Below are 16,900 nucleotides of genomic sequence, written 5' to 3' on the forward strand. Positions count from 1 at the left end.
ATGAAAATAGCTCCCTCTTGTGGCCAACCTTCAGAGTTTTACTGGTTTCACTTTCTTTCAAAAGTCACATTCAGCATGTAGTTTCTGCCGGGGTTTGTTTATTCAGAAGTCCAACTGAGTAAGAGATCTCAATGAAAATATCGTATGAAATATATATATTTTATATCATATGAAAAATAAGACACATCAAATCACGACAAGACTCTTTCGTCTGGCTAAATAAATCGAATGCCTGTCAAATATTTAAAAATGTGCTAAGTTCCTCAGGGGGATGTCATTGCAGCTTAGATGATTAGGCATTTTTCAAACTGTATAATGTTACTTAAAAGCCCAGGACGAGACTACCACCTTCCCTCGTTTACTTAGATGTACTGCACATTTATATATTTAACCACTGCACCTATTTCTGTAAAACAATACACAATTGGGTTCTACTACTGAATTCCTTGGCAAAATGTTGGTGCATTGGGTTGGATACATTCATTGATACTAATAGAGAAAAATGTGTATCCAAATTAGTGCTTCAATGTGTTTTTAACGTACTTCCCTCTTTGTCTGGTTGAGAGTTTAACTGCTGCGATCTCATGACTTCACCGCATCGTCTTTTGTCTCCCGAGCGTCTGTTGATTCTTCATTAATCGAATGCGTATTACGTGACCTTTAACACCTCACAAACACTTTTGTCCTCCCTGCTTAAGGTGATTGATGCCCTCAGAGTGTGTGAGTAATCATTACTGATCAATGTTCTACGCGTGAACAAAGCTCGCAACTCTCACCGTCACACCTGTGGACTTCAGGGTTTGCCTTCTTTCCTTGACTGTAAACTATTAAAATTACCCTTTTTGATTGAGACATGTCCCTTGTCGCTCTCCAATGCATGTGGACAAACTTCTCACACATGGCTCCTTTCACTCCCTTTGTCTTGCTCTCTGCCCTGGCCATTCTTGTCCTTGGTTACCAGTTGTCATGGTTTCAGGAGCCCCTGTAGACTAAAAACTGGAGGGATTAAAGACAGCCATTTTGGGGACAGCTGGGCCAGGTTGGGCCCTGTTGCCCCCTGTCCCGCTCCCAGTCACTCTGGGGGGAAGAGGGGTGGCATTGTGTGAGGATTAGAGCTTCCTGTGTGTCAGCTCATTACATGGGGTGGGTGGGGGGTGGGTATAGGAGCAGAAAGAGTGAGGGAGAGAAATGAAAGAGAAAATGAAAGAGAGTGCGTATGAAAGAGAGTATGACACAGAGCGGGGGGTGGGGGGGGAGGTGGTGGCCTCTACAGCTGCGCCCTCAATCACACTCATACAGGCTCTGATTATCCTTTTCACACATACACACACCGTACTGGGGAACTGAAACATATTAAAAGACACTGAGGACAAAAAAAAAAAAAAGCAGAATTAGGAGACAGTGTCCCAGACAAAGGAACCCCAATCCAGACACACAGAACTAGAACAAACAAAATCAAGCAAACAGATCTTCTTCATATCACCACTGTTTTATTTATCTTTTATACAACACATGGCATCCATGGGAACATAGTTTGTATCGTTGCTACAAAAAGAAAAAAGTTAAAAAGGGGTAAAGCAAAGGGCTAAACAGGAATGTAGCGAGTGCAGACAATTTCTGCAGGAGCAGAAAACTCTCAAGTGCTTTGAGAGACTGGTGCAGAAAAGAAAGGGGGGTAGGGGGTTGTAAAAGAAGGAGGGGGACTTTAACGGACGGGCTCATCTTCAAGTGTACCTCGACAGTATGGATCTACAATCATCAGGAAGGTCATTTGCTGCTACAGCTACAAGTACAGGACTGTTCACAAAGTTACTGAGAGTCTAACACATTCATCGCCATCATCATCGTCGTCGTCATCATTGCTCGCGTGTGTTGGTTTCAGTCGATGTTTCGGCAGCACAGGATCATGGTGCAACTCGCAGTGCAACTCAGCACATCAGAAACATGCATTCAGCAGCATTGCATTTTTATTTTTTTTTTTAAAGGAAAAGGAAGTAACTTTTTTTTTCTTTTAAAAAGGCTTAAAATGTAACTGCAGCTCATATTTACACACACTGGCCATGACTAATATGGCCTGTTTTGGTATTGAGTTTGTAAAATTCTGGAACCACCTAATTTTCAAGTCAGCTTCTACTACTTGACCATACAGTATGTGCTGTCCCAAAAGAAAGGCATTTAATTCTCATCAGGACAATGCTGCGGAGTGTGGAAAATAAGGCCTCGCTGTGGTCTTCAAGATACAAAAATACTATGACTCAAGTACTACACTCACAAATCTCTTGCAGTATAACTACACCACAAACTAGATCTATCCGTCCAATGTGAAAGGTAAACGTGAATTAATGACTAGAAAACAATTAAAAATACATTCCCTTGTCAAAACCCTTTAAAAACTGACTGCAGTCCTTCAGCATTTCTAACGTTTCTCTACACAGTAGCAGTGTCAATAGGCTCGCCAGCCTCGTCCGAACCAATACTGTTTGGGAGTGGATTCGTGCTGCCACCTTTCTCTGGAGATTCTGTCACAATCTGCTTCACTTCCTGCTGTACTGGTATCTTCTTGGCTGGATTTGAACTCTGATTCTCAGCAAAGTCATTGTCATTGGTTTGAGCCTTGGAGGAGGCATTGGTCATGACCTCGGGGTGAGTTTTCATATGCCCCTGTTGTTGGGAGAGACAAAAAAAAAAAAAAGGTCTTTCACTCTCAAGATATTTTAATTTTTGCAGAGTTTTGAATTTATATCCTCAGTGTCTTACCTTAAGTCCACTGCGGCTGGCGTATGCCTTTCCACACTTGGAGCAGCTGTAGGGTTTGTCTGGCCGGGGAGGTTGGGCTTGTGGTACTGCAACAGAGGATTCTGGGTCCTCTGAAGGCTTTTCTGGTACACTGTTATCCTCCTCCATTGGCGTGTCCCTCTCAAGGTCTGATCCAAGCAAAGGTTCTCTGGGTGTCTCACTCTTCCCTTGACTTTGGGCGGCATCTCTTTCCTGTGGCTCCTGCGGTACACCACCACAGGCCTCCTCTACTTCTGGGATGGCTCTAGGGCTAGCAGGCGGGGTGAGTGCAGGTAAAGGATTAGCAGCTTGGGTTTTTGGGTTGGAATCAGGAGGAATTGTGGACTCCTCTTTAGGTTCCCCCTTGTTCAGTATATTCTTTTCTGCATCGGGCTTTACAACACAGAGGGATAGAGGGGTGTCTCCTGCATCTCCATTCATTACAGCTGAATGAGAACCAGTTATGGGTGCTTTGCCCAGGTCAGCCTGGGTCTCCTCCTCAGAGTATTTTGGGCCATTCAGGGGACTAACATCAGCTAGAGCATTGTCTCTAATATGCAGGGGGTCCTCTGCTCCTGCAGAGAGGGGGTTACGGGTCAGAGGTGGGCTAACACTGGGTGTTGAACCCTCAGACTCTTCTGTCTTCACAGAAGTTACTTCAGCAGCTGTGGATTGCTTTGGAGCAGACCTTGAATCCAGAGCAGCAACTGGAGACTTGGAGCCTGTTGTTAAGGCCAAGGGGAGGAGTTGCTGGGCTTTAGATGGGGATCCACTGGATTTAGTCTCACCATCATCAACAGCATTCAGAATTTCAGCACCATCTTCAGGTGTCATGTCTTCATCAGGTGGTATTTGCCCTCCTAGATGTAAGCGGATGTGGTGCTGAAGAACTAAGGCATTGGTGAACTTGCGTGGGCACAACGGGCAGGAGTTCAGGGCTCGGGAGTTGGGTGGTCTTGCACGGTGAGTGGCCAGGTGGGCCCTCAGGCTACCCTTTGTGGAGAAGGAACGTCCGCAAAGCTTACAAGGGAAGGGGCGTTCACCCAGATGTGTGGCCTGATGCAAACGCAGAGCTCTGGGACAGCTGAGGACGCGCATGCACACTCCACACTGATTTGCTGCCTGGGCAGTAGGCAGAGATTGAGTGGTGGCAGTGATGGTTGTGTTAGAACCTGAGACTCCCTGGCTGGTTGCTATTCCTGCAACATTAGCACTTGGACTTAGGCCAAGAGCAGCTAACATTTCCCTGCGATAGGCACTGGAGGTGGTGCTCAGGTCATGGCCTTGAGTGTCCCCATTGGCTTCAGCATGGGTTAGTGCTGAGGTGGAGGAAGAGGAGGCAGATGAGGAAGAAGACGTACCTCCTTGTGGTTGTTTTTCAAGCTTCTGTACCAGTCGCTGCAACTTGGAGGTGTCTGAGGTCTGTGTAGATGTGGTCGGAGAGGAGGGAGAGGATGTTGATGGTTTGGGAAAAGGAGGGAAAGGGAAAGGCAGCTGATGAGGGGAAGTGAGGTGTGAGGTGGATGGGTGGCCTGAGGACCGAAGAAGTGCAAGGTGGTGAGGGGAAGTACCTCCAGGGAAGAGAATCTTGGGAAGATGAGCCAGTTGTGAATATGAGGCGGTTGTATGGAGGGTTGAGTGAGGAGGCGTATTTTCATCAAACCGTTGCTGCTTTGCTCCTTTGTACTGACTTCCCATGGAGGAGGTGGAGGAGGAGGATAAAGACGAAGAGGAAGAAGGTAGTACAGTGCTTGCTGCGCTGGCTGCAGCTGAAGCTCTGTTCAACTGTAGCAGTGAGTGGGCTGTGGATAGCAGTGCCATGTCCACTGAGGGGGGCAGTGGTAGAGAAGAAGGCGAGGGGCGAGAAGATGCACCGGCTAGGAATCCTAAAGCCATGTTCTCTGTCATCCCAGGAATGCTTCCCTTCACTCCATTAAATGACTCATCATCATCAGCTCGCCGTTTTCTCCTTCTCTGAATTGCACCCGTAGCTGAGCTGCTCTGTGCCTGCTCTGACAGCGCTGGGGGCAGCAAGGAGAGTGACAGCTCTGGGTTCTGCTCTCTGTGTCTCAGGAAATGGGCTTTGAGGTTCCCTCTAGTCGTGAAGCGACTCAAGCAGACTGGACATTGGTAGGGCCGCTCTCCTGTGTGTGACCTCAGATGGATCTGGAGGGAAGAATCACTGCTCAACACCTTCCCACAAAAACGACAGACGTGCTGAGGGCGTCCAGATGAGGAAGCAGAACCGAGGGAGGAGCTGGGCTGGAGGTCCTGGGAATGGCTGGTAGCAGGAAGAGGAGGAGTCGGGAAACTGATACCATTGCTGTGACCAAAGGTAGTGGTGTTGGAGGATTTCTCATGGAGGTAGCGTGGTGGTAGCCCCAATGACAAAGACAGTGGGTGTAAGGAAGCAACAGAGGAGCTGATAGTGGATGATAAGGATGAGGAAGTGGAGGAGGTAGAGGAGGATTGAGCCTTGCTGCCATGAAGATGTGAAGTGCCTGATTTGGAGATGGATGTTTGGGGGAAGAGGGACGATGGAAGGCCAGTCAAAAGTGATGAGGCTGTAGTTACTGGAGTGGCAGTAGAAGGGTGTGTGGGTGATGAAGACATCGCTCCTGCAGATTTGTGGTTGCTGTCAGCACCACTACCTTGTGTGTTATTATCTTGGCCAAAGACAGCCCCTCCAAGCCTTAGAACATGCCGACAGATTTCCTCTGTAATCTGCATCTGGTGGATCTGCCTCTGCTGCAAAACCCTGAGCTCCTCCAGGAGCACCGCAAGCGTCGGGGGCACCTGGATCTGCTGTTCTGGAGAGCTAGAGGCCTGCTGCTGACCTGGGCTGGAGCTGTCGCGCTGAACTGGCACACACTGAGAAGATGAGGAGGAAGAAGAGGAGGAGGTAGTGGTGGTGGCTGAACTGCCCATAGTCGGGGACGTCATGGTGGAATGAGAGTTCCCTTGGTGGGGCAGGGAGTGGGAGCCTGAGGTTTGACCAAGGGGAGGAGGTGAGTGTGTCTGGGAAGACAGCGAAGGGTGAGGGAAGTCTGGAGAAAGGGATGAGTGAGTGTTAGGGAGGGAGGTGGTGAAGGGAGCGATGTGGCTTGGCCAGTGTGGAGGAGGCGAGCTCTCGTTGGGTAAGGAGGGCGCGTGGAGCCCACCAGGGGATGGGCGAGGGGCCAGAGGCGGCTGGCAGTCTTGGAGAGAGGTGGGGGATGAGGAGGAGGATCCTGATGAAGTCACTTCTGAGCCAAGAGAGGTGGATGGCGACTTCATACCCAGGTGGTCATCTGAGGAATGACAGCACAAAAAGAAGAGTGTACAATTATCTTCAGGGGCATCAGCCAGGTCTGAAATAATAACAAACTTTCTGCTTCACTTTTAAACTGCGTTTAGCTTCCACTTGTTTACTGATTTGCACACTTGTGAAAATTCCTAAAGATCCACTTCAAAAGAAATGCCTGCAAGGAAATGGCCTTGCACTGGCAAATAAACAAGTGACAGAAAACTCTTCGAGTCTATGAGTCTTTGAAATGTCTTGTCTCAATCTGTGCTCTCTGGAGCAAAAACTCCTCAAACATCTTGCGCACACAAAAAAGCTCATAGACCACCTTGCTGCTATAGCAACACATTTTAGAGGACAATGGGCATCACCAAGACAACCCATAACCCCTCTTAACCCACCCCCCTCCCTATAGCACTTACGTCTTTCATCTCCCTATTCACCCTTCCCCCTTTACGTCACAGTAGAGGTCAAGGGTCAGGCCATGCTAAGGGATCTGAGCACTGTCCAGACTTTCTGATTGGTCAACTAATCTAACCTCTGCCGCTCAGAGGTCAAATTCTTTCAGAATCTTGAGCACAGAGTGAGAAAGAGTAGAAAGAAAAAGAAGGGGGGAGGGTAACAACAATGGAGAGACAAACTAACTATTCCCTCCTGGAGAGGTATAGTGATGGAATGAAAGGCTATACCTCGGTGAAATTCCTTCTCTGTGAGTAATAAATAAACCTGAACCTGCTGGGCAACATATAAATAATCACAAATCTGAAGTTCAGATTTCATTTGTGGAAGTTGAGTTAGAGACTGCCAGCACAGTCCAAGCAGTCACCTATGCATCTTTCATCCATCCAAACCCCCCCCCCCCCCCCAAAAAAAAAGTAGTATACAGTCAATCAGTTGGGGGGCTGGGAGTTGGAGGGAGGGGGGGGGGGCAAAAAAAAACTGTTATTGAAGAATGGAGGAAGAGGGGTTGCATCTGGAAGAAAAGCGCGGATGAAGAGCAAACCAAGAATAAAAGGGTGGAAGATTAATCTTTACCAAAGACACTGCCGTCCCTTCCCCCCACCCATGCACCTTATTGTTAACAAATAAGAGGGAATCAAAGACCTCCAGCAGCCAGCGGCGGAGTGGCCCGGTTGGTTTCCTAGAGGACGAGCAGCACATGAAAATGGCCACAGATGTATGTTGGCTAATCCTCCTCGACTCACTTAACAGGGACAAGTTTATTGGCCACCATCGTGCCTGTGGCCTCCATTAAGCGGGGGCCCACAACAGTGAATGACTAAGCAGTGGTGGTGGTGGTGGGTTCTAGGAAACTTTTTAAAAAATATCAGATATAATGGAATGTGAGCATGCATCTACAACACATCAATGCAAACGACGTAAATCAAAGAGAAACCACTACATTCACCATCTTTATGCGACATACAGGTTTTTTTTTTCTCAGATTGCAAATGAGCTGCGAGAAATCCTGCACGAAACAAAATCATAAAGATGTTTTTTTTCCTCACCGTGAGATAGCAGCTTGAGGCCCCCCGGATCCGCATTAACAAGATGCTGCGGTCGCTTCTGTTTCCGGCGTGACATGATTCACTGCGAGTCAAACAGAGAGGGGGGCATCGGTCGATTGAATGGCACCCAGACGCGTTTGGGTTTTTTTTTTTTTTTTTTTGCACACTTGGATGCGCTCTTGAAACATCCACAAGTAGTTTAAAAGCTGCGCAAAATCCAAAGCTCGATATAAAAATGAAATTTAAAAAAAAAAGAAAAGAAGAATCGAAAAAAAAAATTCCTAATGGATTTTTTTTTTTTAAAGTCAAAAAAAGAAAGAAAGCAGATGTGTTCTCCACCGTGTCATAGGAAGCTCCTGAGTGCGTGTGTGTGGCTGTTTTCTAAAGTCTCCTCTACCCCCCCCCAAAAAAAACTTGTCCAATTTGCGCCCCTCCTCTCCCACTGCTGCCCCGCTGCATGCACATACAGAGAACACACACACAAACACACACTACGCACACAGAACCACTCCTTGTTCTTCCATGATATTTGCATTTCAATAGCGTGTAACTCACAGCCTCCCTCTCCCTCTCTCTCTCTCTCTCTCTGTCTCCCCCCGTCTCTCTTTCTCACCCGGCTTTATTTTTGTTCTTTACACACTCGCACTGCGGCTATAAACTTTCAATGGACGCCTAAAACGCACATTAAAAAAAATGAGCATTACTCAGCCATTTGTGAATAAAATGATAATAAACGTGTTAATCGTTACCGGTAGCGGAATCAATTAGATTCCAAATTAAGATGCAAAAACAACAGGTGACAACGTCTTTTTTTTTTTAATGTAGCCCCCCCCCCCCCGCCCCCCAGGTGTACCCCTCACCAATGTGGATGATAATACAATCTCATAATTGAGTAGCAGGTGGTCTCCATGAGAGTCACAAATCCGTCTTGTGCCAAATGAGAAGTGTACCGGCAATATTTCTAGTCTTTGGTTTCAATAGGGCCAATTATGAACGGCAAGAGGGGCCACACAGCTTTTCCACATGCATGTATTTTGTGTGTTATAATCACCAAGCCCCACCCCCCCCACCCCCCCACCACCACCAACACCACCACCCCACACAAACGCCCCCACCCACCCTAAAAAAAAAACATCTTACACTGGAGCTCTATTTAAAAGGAAGAGAATAGATGGGGATCTTTGACAATAGGGAGCTGGACACAGTTGAGTGAGCATCTCCCCTCTCTCACTATGAACCCCCGGATCCGCTGCTGCTCAGCACAATGCCCCCCTTTCACCCCCCCCCCTCCTCCCACCTCCCACCCCAACACCCCCCACCTCCTCCCACCTCCCACCCCAACACCCCCCCCCCTTCACTCCTGTACCACGTGGAGGTTTGGATAAAAGACGGGGGGGGTGGGAGGAGGAGGTGGGCCATGTTTAAGTAGGTGTCTCATATCATACATACAGGCCTGGGGAGAGTTTAGAGGAAATGAATGACATACATGAACACAAAAAAGTTTTACTTGGCAAAATTATAAGTAACACCTGGGGGAAAAAAAAAAAAATATATATATATATATATATATATATATATATGTGTGTGTGTGTGTGTGTGTGTGTGTGTGTGTGTGTGTATATATATATGTTAAGTATAGTCAAATATATTTCCTGAAGCTTCTTTCTCCTTAGAACTGTTTTGTGTCTCTTTTGGACGTTATGGCTTTAAATTAAGCGAAAAATCGCAGGAAGCGTGTAATTAGCCAATCGGTTTACAGCGATGATTAGCGTCACCTGCTGCTACCTGAGCTTGAGGTTAAAAAAAAAAGGTGAGTTATGAAAACCGCGTTGACAAATTCGCCGCTAAAACGATTTAAATTTTGTCACGTTTGGCGAAGTTCGACCCCTCCCCCCAAAAAACCCCAAACAAACAAAAAAGAAAATAAAAAATAGGCCGTTTCATGAGTAAAGCAAGTTAAACGAAACAGAAGTTGAAAGAACGCGAGCTAGCTGATACTGCAGTTTATGCTAGCATGGTTTGACAGCAACGAATGCTGATAGCTCGTGTTAGCCACCTGGCTAATGACGCTAGCATGTCATGGACCGTTACAGGCTAACTCCCATGCTAGCCGAATTGAACCTTGCGCTAATACACGTGCTAGCCAGACATAGCCGAATGAACCCAGCAAAATTATAATATCTGTAATAATGAATGTCAACAGGTCTTCTTACCTGGCATTTTTGTGATAGTTACATCCTAGCTAGAAGTCAAAGTGAATCTCTCGTGAATATTAGCCTATATTAATGCTTCTTTTTTACATTAACAACCCAATTTGTTGTTACTTGCCACAGAATATTATCACAAACATAGAATTGAGAAGTTGATACTAGTAAACTCATATTTCCCTAAAAAACCTCATAGATCCTTTTGGCTTTATTTGAAAATGAAATGATAGATTTTTGGGAAAATAATGACTGAAAATGCCTTGAAAGTGTTTGATAGCATAAATTTCTAAAGTATTTGTATTTAATTTGCTTATTTGACAAGGGGAGAGTAGTAAATTAACACATATCAAGAAATATCATACTGTAATGTTTTTCCAGAGGACCAAAAGAGGAGGGTAGAATCCTCCATGCCTGTGCTTCTCCTCTTGAGATACCAGCATACTCCAAGATAAGATTGATGCTTTGAACCTGAATTACTGTAAACTGGATGGGCAAAATATCAGGAACACCAGAAGCACCACAGATTCATGAGGACGAATATTAGAACCCTCATGAAGAGAGGATTTATCGCAGTGCTTTTGCACTCTCCAACAGGACCATGTCTCTCTGCGACGACACCCTCCTGTGCAACTTTCCAAAATGTCGGACCAAGTTGAGCGGCTTCGCCTGGGTCACGGCCTGCTCGCACGTTTTCTGTGATCAACACGGGTCCGGAGAATTCAGCCGCTCCCCCGCCATCTGCCCGGCTTGCTCCTCCGCTCTGTCTGGGAAACTGGACATCGTGAGGACGGAGCTGTCACCGTCCGAGGACTACAAAGCCATGGTGTTGGCAGGCCTGCGTCCAGACATCGTTCTGGACATCACCGCCCGCGCTCTGGCCTTCTGGAGCTATCAGGTCAAATACATCCTGCCTGAAATGTGTATTGACATTGCAGGACGTGTGTGTAAATCAGATGATCTCCACCACACAGGTCCACCAGGAGCGGATGTATCAGGAGTACAACGTGTCCCGGGCCGAGGCCCAGCTGAAGCAGATGGAGAAGGTTTTGACCCAGCAGAACCAGGCGAGAGAACTGGAGCTCTCTGCCATGAGAGGAGAAATCACCTCCCTGAAGAAAGTAAAGTGCAGACTTAAAGTATCATGTTTGATTGTCAATGCAACTCTTTCTTCTACTTAAGAAGAGATTATGTGAAAGTTGGGAGTGGGGAGTGACCTTGTCTACGTTCTGATCCAGATTTGTTTAATATTAGAGTGAAATACTGGTGCTGGAACTCTTGGGTGTCTATTTGCATTTGTTTTTAGTTTTTTTTTTTCAAGAATAACAACTCTACAATCCACCAGGTGATGGAGGAGTACAAGAGGAAGCACAGCGAGGTGTCCGAGAGGCTGATGGAGAGGAACAGACAGTACCAGAAGTTACAGGGTCTCTACGACTCGCTCAGGCTGAGGAATATGGTGGTGGGCGAGATAGAGACCCCGTCTAAACCTGGCTACCGGGGCATCAGCACAGGTAAGAAGAGCTGTTTCAGAGTCGGTCCGGCAAAAGAAAAAGAAAAAAAAAACCTGGAAAATTGTCATTTCCAGGCCTGGATTGAATATTTTTAAAATTTTTCTATTTAGAAAAGCTGTGAAATTTTGCAGAAGTTATTGAAATTTGAGTCAAAAGTCAGCATTTTAGAAGCACGGATGGTTTTGTGAAAATCGTCCTTTTATAACATATCAGAGTCGGTAGCTTATCACTGATTTCTCTAAAATATACGCGGATACATTTGTAGTGTTTGCATTCATTTCATTGTGCGCGAACGGACCTGTCGGCGAGTGTATGGTCATGAAATGGGAACTCAAAGGTGCAGGAAAAATCATGCAAACTTATTGGCAAAAAAAAACCTGTCTGAGACCTAAGTTTTGTTGAAATAGTGAATAATTAGGTTTCAAATACTACATTCCTGTGTACACCTATGCATATTTTGCTCATATATCTTTTAAAAATATTTTTCCCTCCTTTTAAATGTTTTTTTTTTTTTTATTTTAAATAGGGGGATACATTCAGTGTCCTTAAGATCAAATGTCATTAGAAAGTTATTGGTTTTTTTTTGTATATCTTGAAATACGATCAATGGTAACTTAATCCACTGGCACTGAGAAGAACGTCCCAGGGCAGCTCCTGCTGGTAATAAGAGCTTAAATAATCAAATATCAGTTGGATTCAGTCAATTCCAGTAAAAAAAAACAACCCACAACTGCCTCTCTAATATGAGTAATTGATCGTTCCCTATGATTGGAAATGAAGGATTCAGCTGCTCAGACAAAGGAATCCTGAAGAAAATCTGGATTTAAGGGGGGGGTAAAATATGTGTTTTGTTCTGACTGGAGAAATCCGTGGTTTAATATACTAATTAGTCACGCCTGGTTCCTACGTAGGTGTTCCAGGTCCTCATGATGAACGAGTAAAGGAAGGAACCGCCGCTAGAACAATGTCACAAAAGCATCTCTGTAGGCGTTGTTGTTGTGAAGCCGCGGAGAGAGAAGCAGGAGGGGTAACAGGCTGATTGTTCGTGTAAGGGAATTTGACTCCGTATGATAATGAGGGACCCCCCCACACACACACGTGTCACCCACCAGGGACGGCTCTGGAGGCCACTCCCAGGAGAAGCCCTACCTGCTTCTCAGTGAGCCACGACGGAGAGAGTCGCTTCTTCTCCTGCCTGGAGGCTGACGGGGGCAGGCCCTTCTTCCAGTTCCGCTCCCCTGCCAGGGAGAAAAGTCGGCCCTATAAGAAGCACTGAAGGTTCCACAGTGGCTGGAGCTCCACTTCTACATGTTTACGTGTTCCGTTGGCATGGTAACTGTCAGTTGAAGGTGTTTGACCTCATTTTTGTCATTTTTTGTACCTTAAAGGTCAAACGTGTTTTTGGCCAATAATACCCCGTATTTGACTGAAATCTACTCTTCTATCTTGGTCTCTATATGTGCGCGATCTAGACTGGAAACACAACACAAACTCTGTTTACGCCGCCACGTTACGAAGCATCCAAGACGTCAACGTGCCGCCGACCCCCCTTGGAAGAGATTTTTATCCTCAGTATTGACTTTAAACCTGAGATACTAGAGGAAATGTAATCCAGCATCACAGACCCGACACGCTAAAAAAAAAAAACAGCAAGGAACATTTGAAATAAAAATGTTTTACTCCTGATTATTATTTTTTTAATATTTATATTTTATTGTAAAAACAAGTTGACAAAAAAAAATGACAAGACATTTTGCGCCCTCCCCCCCCAACAAAGAACAAAATCTTAAAGTATCAAATGCTGGTTTATGGCCTCATAAATACTCATTATTTAGGGAAAGATCCTGGTGTGGATGGGAGAACGAGGGGACACTAAAACCAACACAACCCCACCTTAGAGTAGAGAGCTGGGACTGATCCTGTGTCCGGGGCTCTGCTGTTTCGGCCCCTCATATTTGAGTAAGAAGAGTCAAAAGAACCACAGAGTCAAAGAACTTTCTCCACTTTGCTTGGTTGCTGATTTAAGAAACATCAGCAGGACATTTGAGCTAAAAGAGGACACACCCCCCCCCCCCGCCCCGGGATAAAATTTACAATGACATCATGATTGGTTCATTTTCAAAAGAACATAATGTTGCTCCAGAACAACAGAATACGAAAGAAAATGTTTATAAATAGGAATAAAGTTAAGACAGTGCCGCATGACGAGCGCTATGTACAAAAAACAGAAAACAGGCACCGACTGTCGCATCGTCACTCTCCCCGCAACGCTCCTCCCATGTCCTGCATCTCTCGTGGTCATCCGGCCTCCCTCGCTGGCCTCATTCGCTCTGAGGCGTGTAGCTGACCGACGCCGCCATCTGACTCTGGATGGTTTGTTTCTTGCCGTTGACGATAATGAGCAGAGGAGAGTCCACGCGTATACTTCTGAAGTCAAATGACTGGGGGGGGGGGGGAACGGGGGGTAGAGTTAGTGTTACGGTGAATTAGCACTGAGCCTGGAAGAGGACAAAAAAAGTGGTGAAAATAGGAAAACTTCAGGTGAGCACGAGAACGTTCCTGGTGAGCACGTGAAAGTTATTGTGAGGATGACAACGTTTCTGGTGTGCTCACCTGATGGTTTTCCTGATTTTTTTCATTCGTTTTTCTGCTCGCGACTCACAAGGAATGGTCAATGCCATTTTTTTCCCAGACAGCTACTAAACACTGACCGTATCTTTGTGCGATATACTGTGTCGTTTGAGGTGCGGTTCAGGAATGACAACGGTGTCTCCTATCAGGACTCCCCAGCTGTCTGCGGTGTTGTACACCATCACCACGATGCACGTCTCCTCACTGTCCACCATCCCGAACGTACTGGAAATAAAGAGCCAACTTTAACAACAGCCACCAAAAAGAAGATCTTCTCCACATCGCCATCGAGGCTGACGGGGAACTTACAAGGCCATACGACCCTCAGATGCCAGACTGAACACCACTTTGCCCAGGGCCGCCACCCCGGCGTTGTGGCCGTGTGTGAGAGAGGACAGGGTCTGAGGCTCCAGGCTGCCCACGCGGCCAGATGGCGAGCGGAACTGAGGGGAGGAGCAGGGACCCAAGGCTGATGTGCTGAGGTTGGAGAGCATGGTCCTTAACCGCCGCGCTTTCACCTTCCCCTGCAGATACACATGCAACATGTCGCTGGACTTTGCTGCCACCTTGTGATGAAAGACAGTACTCTCATCCTGATAGTACCATCAAGGTTCTCCCACCTTGTTCTGTAAGAGTTCCGTGACCTTGCCCAGGTACTCCAGCAACTGCTTTTCTCTCTCCGGAGGTTCCTTCCAGCCTGGATCAAGCACTGCTGCACGGCTGTAGCCTTCCAGCGCTGAACCAAACATCTCCTCATATTGGAACAGCGTGGCTCGGTTGAAATGCAGATCTGGGTAGCAGGAGGCCACTCGGTCCACTTTCTCCTGAGAGGCCAAGGAGATGGGGAGAATGTAAGAGGACGGGCTTGATTTCCAACAGCGCAAGTGCTTGTAAGCGCGCGTACTCACAGATTGTGCGTAGGCACTGAGAGCTTGTTGAGACAACTGGGGGTTCTGTCCACAGCAGAAGAACAGGGACACATAGGCGTTACCTAAGATGTCTGTCGAGACAAAAAGAAAAGCAGACTTGTTGGGTGAATTCTCTTGACGCTGTCAGAACAAGACAAACCCTCTTGGGAGGGTTATTTCACACATGGTGGAGATACTACGGTGGCGTTGCAAAGGTCACCGCGGGATCGCCTGATAAAAACAGAACAACGGAACATGATGTGAGGCCCCTTAGATTCCACTCACACCAGGAGGCTCCATCCGTGACGTCCAGCTGAACAGCTTGTCGGGCCAAGTCCACGCTCTCCAGCACCTGCTTGCCGTGGGCGACGCTATCAGGTGCCGGCAGCTGCCTCAGCAGCATCGACAGGTGGCGCAGAGACACCTTGTTTTTGCTCTGTACAGGAGGAAGAAAAAAAGACGAGTCATCAATCCAGTGGTTAAATCCCACCCAGAACCGCTTCCTCCTCCTCCTCCCGTTACCTGCTGCAAGGCTCCACTGAGGCAGTTCTTGGCACCGACCAGGTCTCCGTTTTTCCAGTACTGTTCCCCCAGTGCGTTCCAGCCCTCAACCAGGCCCGGTTCCAGCTTTACCGCCCGGGAAAGGCACTCTTCTGCTACGGCGCTGAATTCAGGTGCTACGTTCAGACACCTCCCTTTCTGCAGCAGAAACTCGGCTTTGTGTTTGTAGCATTCTTGTTAAAAAAAGAGAAGAAGGATCAAGTGAATTTTACGCACATTTAAAAAAACAACAACAACAAAAACCCTACAGTGTTGTGTCATCACCTTCTTTTTCCATAAGCATCTGCAGGGTTTTTTCCATCTCCAGTGCAACGTCACGCTGTTTTCTTCCGGCCTCCTCCAAACCGTGAGTCTCAAAATAGCGATCTCTGAAATTATACAGGTCGTCCACCAGCTCCTGCAACAGCCGAGGGGGAAGAAGCTTCAATCAGCCGCAGTTAAAAATAAACCAAAAGCCATGCTTCCGTCTGTAGTAGAACACCGAGCAGGAGAGAAACCATCATGTGACATGATTGGTTTTCACTGGGACGTTGGTTTTGGTTTGATTTATTCACATTCCTATAAACGAAAAATTAATAAGTCGCATTGTAACGAGATATTTGATTTCATCTTTAATGCCCTTCTGACTAGATCAACAGCTCCAAACCCTTTATTGACTCACGAGCTAACTTTGATATGTCAATGTAATGTGTGGACATATTTTAACCTCTATATTTTGTCCTGCGTACGGGCTGTAACCACCTGGAGACACACACTACTAGTCTTGGACTAGATATTTTTATTGTATCCTTAACACTTATCAGATTTATACCTTCTTAACACCCCTTTTTTTGTGCCAACATGATAGCTTAGGTGTGAAAATAGGTCTTGTCTACAGAATAAATGAAAGTCTCAATGCCTGCGTTTGATGCGTTTAGGTTCTCAGGAACCTAGACAATCAGGTGACTCAGCAAAGATTTAAGCAGGCACATTGAGCATACTTGGAAACATGTTTCTAGGTTAATTCAATTTTCAGAGGTAGTTTACAAGGAATGAGATAAGAAATAAAGGCTGAGAACCACACTAAGTGGGGACTGTTATTGTAACGATTAGTTCAGGATAAGAACAGCCAACAAACAAAAGGCAAAAGACAAAATTAAAGACGTGAAAAGTAGAAAATAGAACTGAAAAATACCCTCTGGGTTTTAATACTCCCGTGACATCCAAAAATACATTTACCTTAATAATTTGCAATTCGTTTTTCTCTTCCACCGGCTCGCCGCTTTTCTCCTCCTCCGCCATCTTTTCTGTAGCTCCGAGGAGCAAAACCCTGGTGAAGAGCAGCGAGAGACAGGAACTAATTTAAGAAAAGAGCTTCAAAGCCAATATTATACTTTGTATTTGTTGACAGAAAGCCGTCATTTCGATCAAAGATGACGTGAATGCTGTGAGTTTTAGCACCTCGGAAACGGGCTTTTAATTTCAGCGATGCCGGAAGTTGAGGGAGTCCGTCTTCAAATTGATTCCGTAGAAAATG

At 46.3% G+C, this 16,900-nt stretch overlaps 3 protein-coding genes across 11 annotated transcripts; 1 reads left to right on the forward strand and 2 right to left on the reverse strand.

Moving 5' to 3' along the window:
• Nucleotides 1–1,191: 1,191 nt before the first annotated feature.
• Nucleotides 1,192–12,649, reverse strand: LOC147238735 (uncharacterized). Of its 2 annotated transcripts, XM_086196859.1 has the most exons (4): nt 12,434–12,649; nt 7,567–7,648; nt 2,758–6,065; nt 1,192–2,661 (listed from the first exon to the last, which is right to left on the reverse strand). In XM_086196859.1, the coding sequence occupies exons 2-4, from the start codon at nt 7,640–7,642 to the stop codon at nt 2,428–2,430; spliced, it is 3,618 nt and encodes a 1,205-aa protein (XP_086052985.1). In that variant the 5' UTR covers nt 7,643–7,648; nt 12,434–12,649; the 3' UTR covers nt 1,192–2,427. The 2 variants fall into 2 exon arrangements, with proteins under 2 accessions (XP_086052985.1, XP_086052986.1); XM_086196860.1 differs by lacking the exon at nt 7,567–7,648.
• Nucleotides 9,229–14,199, forward strand: ccnb1ip1 (cyclin B1 interacting protein 1). 7 transcript variants are annotated; one of them, XM_086196867.1, is made up of 5 exons: nt 9,229–9,376; nt 10,368–10,668; nt 10,745–10,891; nt 11,116–11,284; nt 12,397–13,311. In XM_086196867.1, exons 2-5 carry the CDS (start codon nt 10,372–10,374, stop codon nt 12,558–12,560), a joined length of 777 nt encoding a protein of 258 aa, XP_086052993.1. In that variant the 5' UTR covers nt 9,229–9,376; nt 10,368–10,371; the 3' UTR covers nt 12,561–13,311. The 7 variants fall into 7 exon arrangements, 3 of the variants coding, with proteins under 3 accessions (XP_086052993.1, XP_086052994.1, XP_086052995.1); XR_015111736.1 differs by lacking the exon at nt 9,229–9,376 and adding an exon at nt 14,065–14,199 and having other exon boundaries at nt 9,414–10,668; nt 12,397–12,616; XR_015111737.1 differs by lacking the exon at nt 9,229–9,376 and adding an exon at nt 14,029–14,175 and having other exon boundaries at nt 9,414–10,668; nt 12,397–12,616.
• Nucleotides 12,983–16,887, reverse strand: ttc5 (tetratricopeptide repeat domain 5). Of its 2 annotated transcripts, none has more exons than XM_086196865.1 (9): nt 16,825–16,887; nt 16,603–16,693; nt 15,649–15,781; nt 15,346–15,557; nt 15,109–15,259; nt 14,536–14,915; nt 14,225–14,439; nt 13,996–14,140; nt 12,983–13,725 (listed from the first exon to the last, which is right to left on the reverse strand). In XM_086196865.1, exons 2-9 carry the CDS (start codon nt 16,663–16,665, stop codon nt 13,606–13,608), a joined length of 1,419 nt encoding a protein of 472 aa, XP_086052991.1. In that variant the 5' UTR covers nt 16,666–16,693; nt 16,825–16,887; the 3' UTR covers nt 12,983–13,605. The 2 variants fall into 2 exon arrangements, with proteins under 2 accessions (XP_086052991.1, XP_086052992.1); XM_086196866.1 differs by having other exon boundaries at nt 12,988–13,725; nt 14,536–14,739; nt 14,824–14,915; nt 16,603–16,847.
• Nucleotides 16,888–16,900: the final 13 nt, after the last annotated feature.

This window comes from Aulostomus chinensis, chromosome 24, assembly GCF_037954235.1.
Source record: "Aulostomus chinensis isolate RoL2024-O1b breed Wild chromosome 24, RoL_Achi_v1.0, whole genome shotgun sequence".
Taxonomy (NCBI): domain Eukaryota; kingdom Metazoa; phylum Chordata; class Actinopteri; order Syngnathiformes; family Aulostomidae; genus Aulostomus; species Aulostomus chinensis.

Bases quoted from the DNA above. Each gene is read 5' to 3' on its own strand.
- LOC147238735 (XM_086196859.1), bottom strand. From the start codon at position 7,642: ATGTCACGCCGGAAACAGAAGCGACCGCAGCATCTTGTTAATGCGGAT. The intron at 6,066-7,566 runs GTGAGGAAAAAA...GTCATTCCTCAG, and splicing joins CCTCAAGCTGCTATCTCACG to ATGACCACCTGGGTATGAAG. The intron at 2,662-2,757 runs GTAAGACACTGA...TCCCAACAACAG, and splicing joins CCAGCCGCAGTGGACTTAAG to GGGCATATGAAAACTCACCC.
- ccnb1ip1 (XM_086196867.1), top strand. From the start codon at position 10,372: ATGTCTCTCTGCGACGACACCCTCCTGTGCAACTTTCCAAAATGTCGG. The intron at 10,669-10,744 runs GTCAAATACATC...TCCACCACACAG, and splicing joins TGGCCTTCTGGAGCTATCAG to GTCCACCAGGAGCGGATGTA. The intron at 11,285-12,396 runs GTAAGAAGAGCT...GTCACCCACCAG, and splicing joins CTACCGGGGCATCAGCACAG to GGACGGCTCTGGAGGCCACT.
- ttc5 (XM_086196865.1), bottom strand. From the start codon at position 16,665: ATGGCGGAGGAGGAGAAAAGCGGCGAGCCGGTGGAAGAGAAAAACGAA. The intron at 15,260-15,345 runs GTAACGGGAGGA...CCTCCTGTACAG, and splicing joins TCAGTGGAGCCTTGCAGCAG to AGCAAAAACAAGGTGTCTCT. The intron at 13,726-13,995 runs GTCAGTGTTTAG...CCCCCCCCCCAG, and splicing joins GTATATCGCACAAAGATACG to TCATTTGACTTCAGAAGTAT.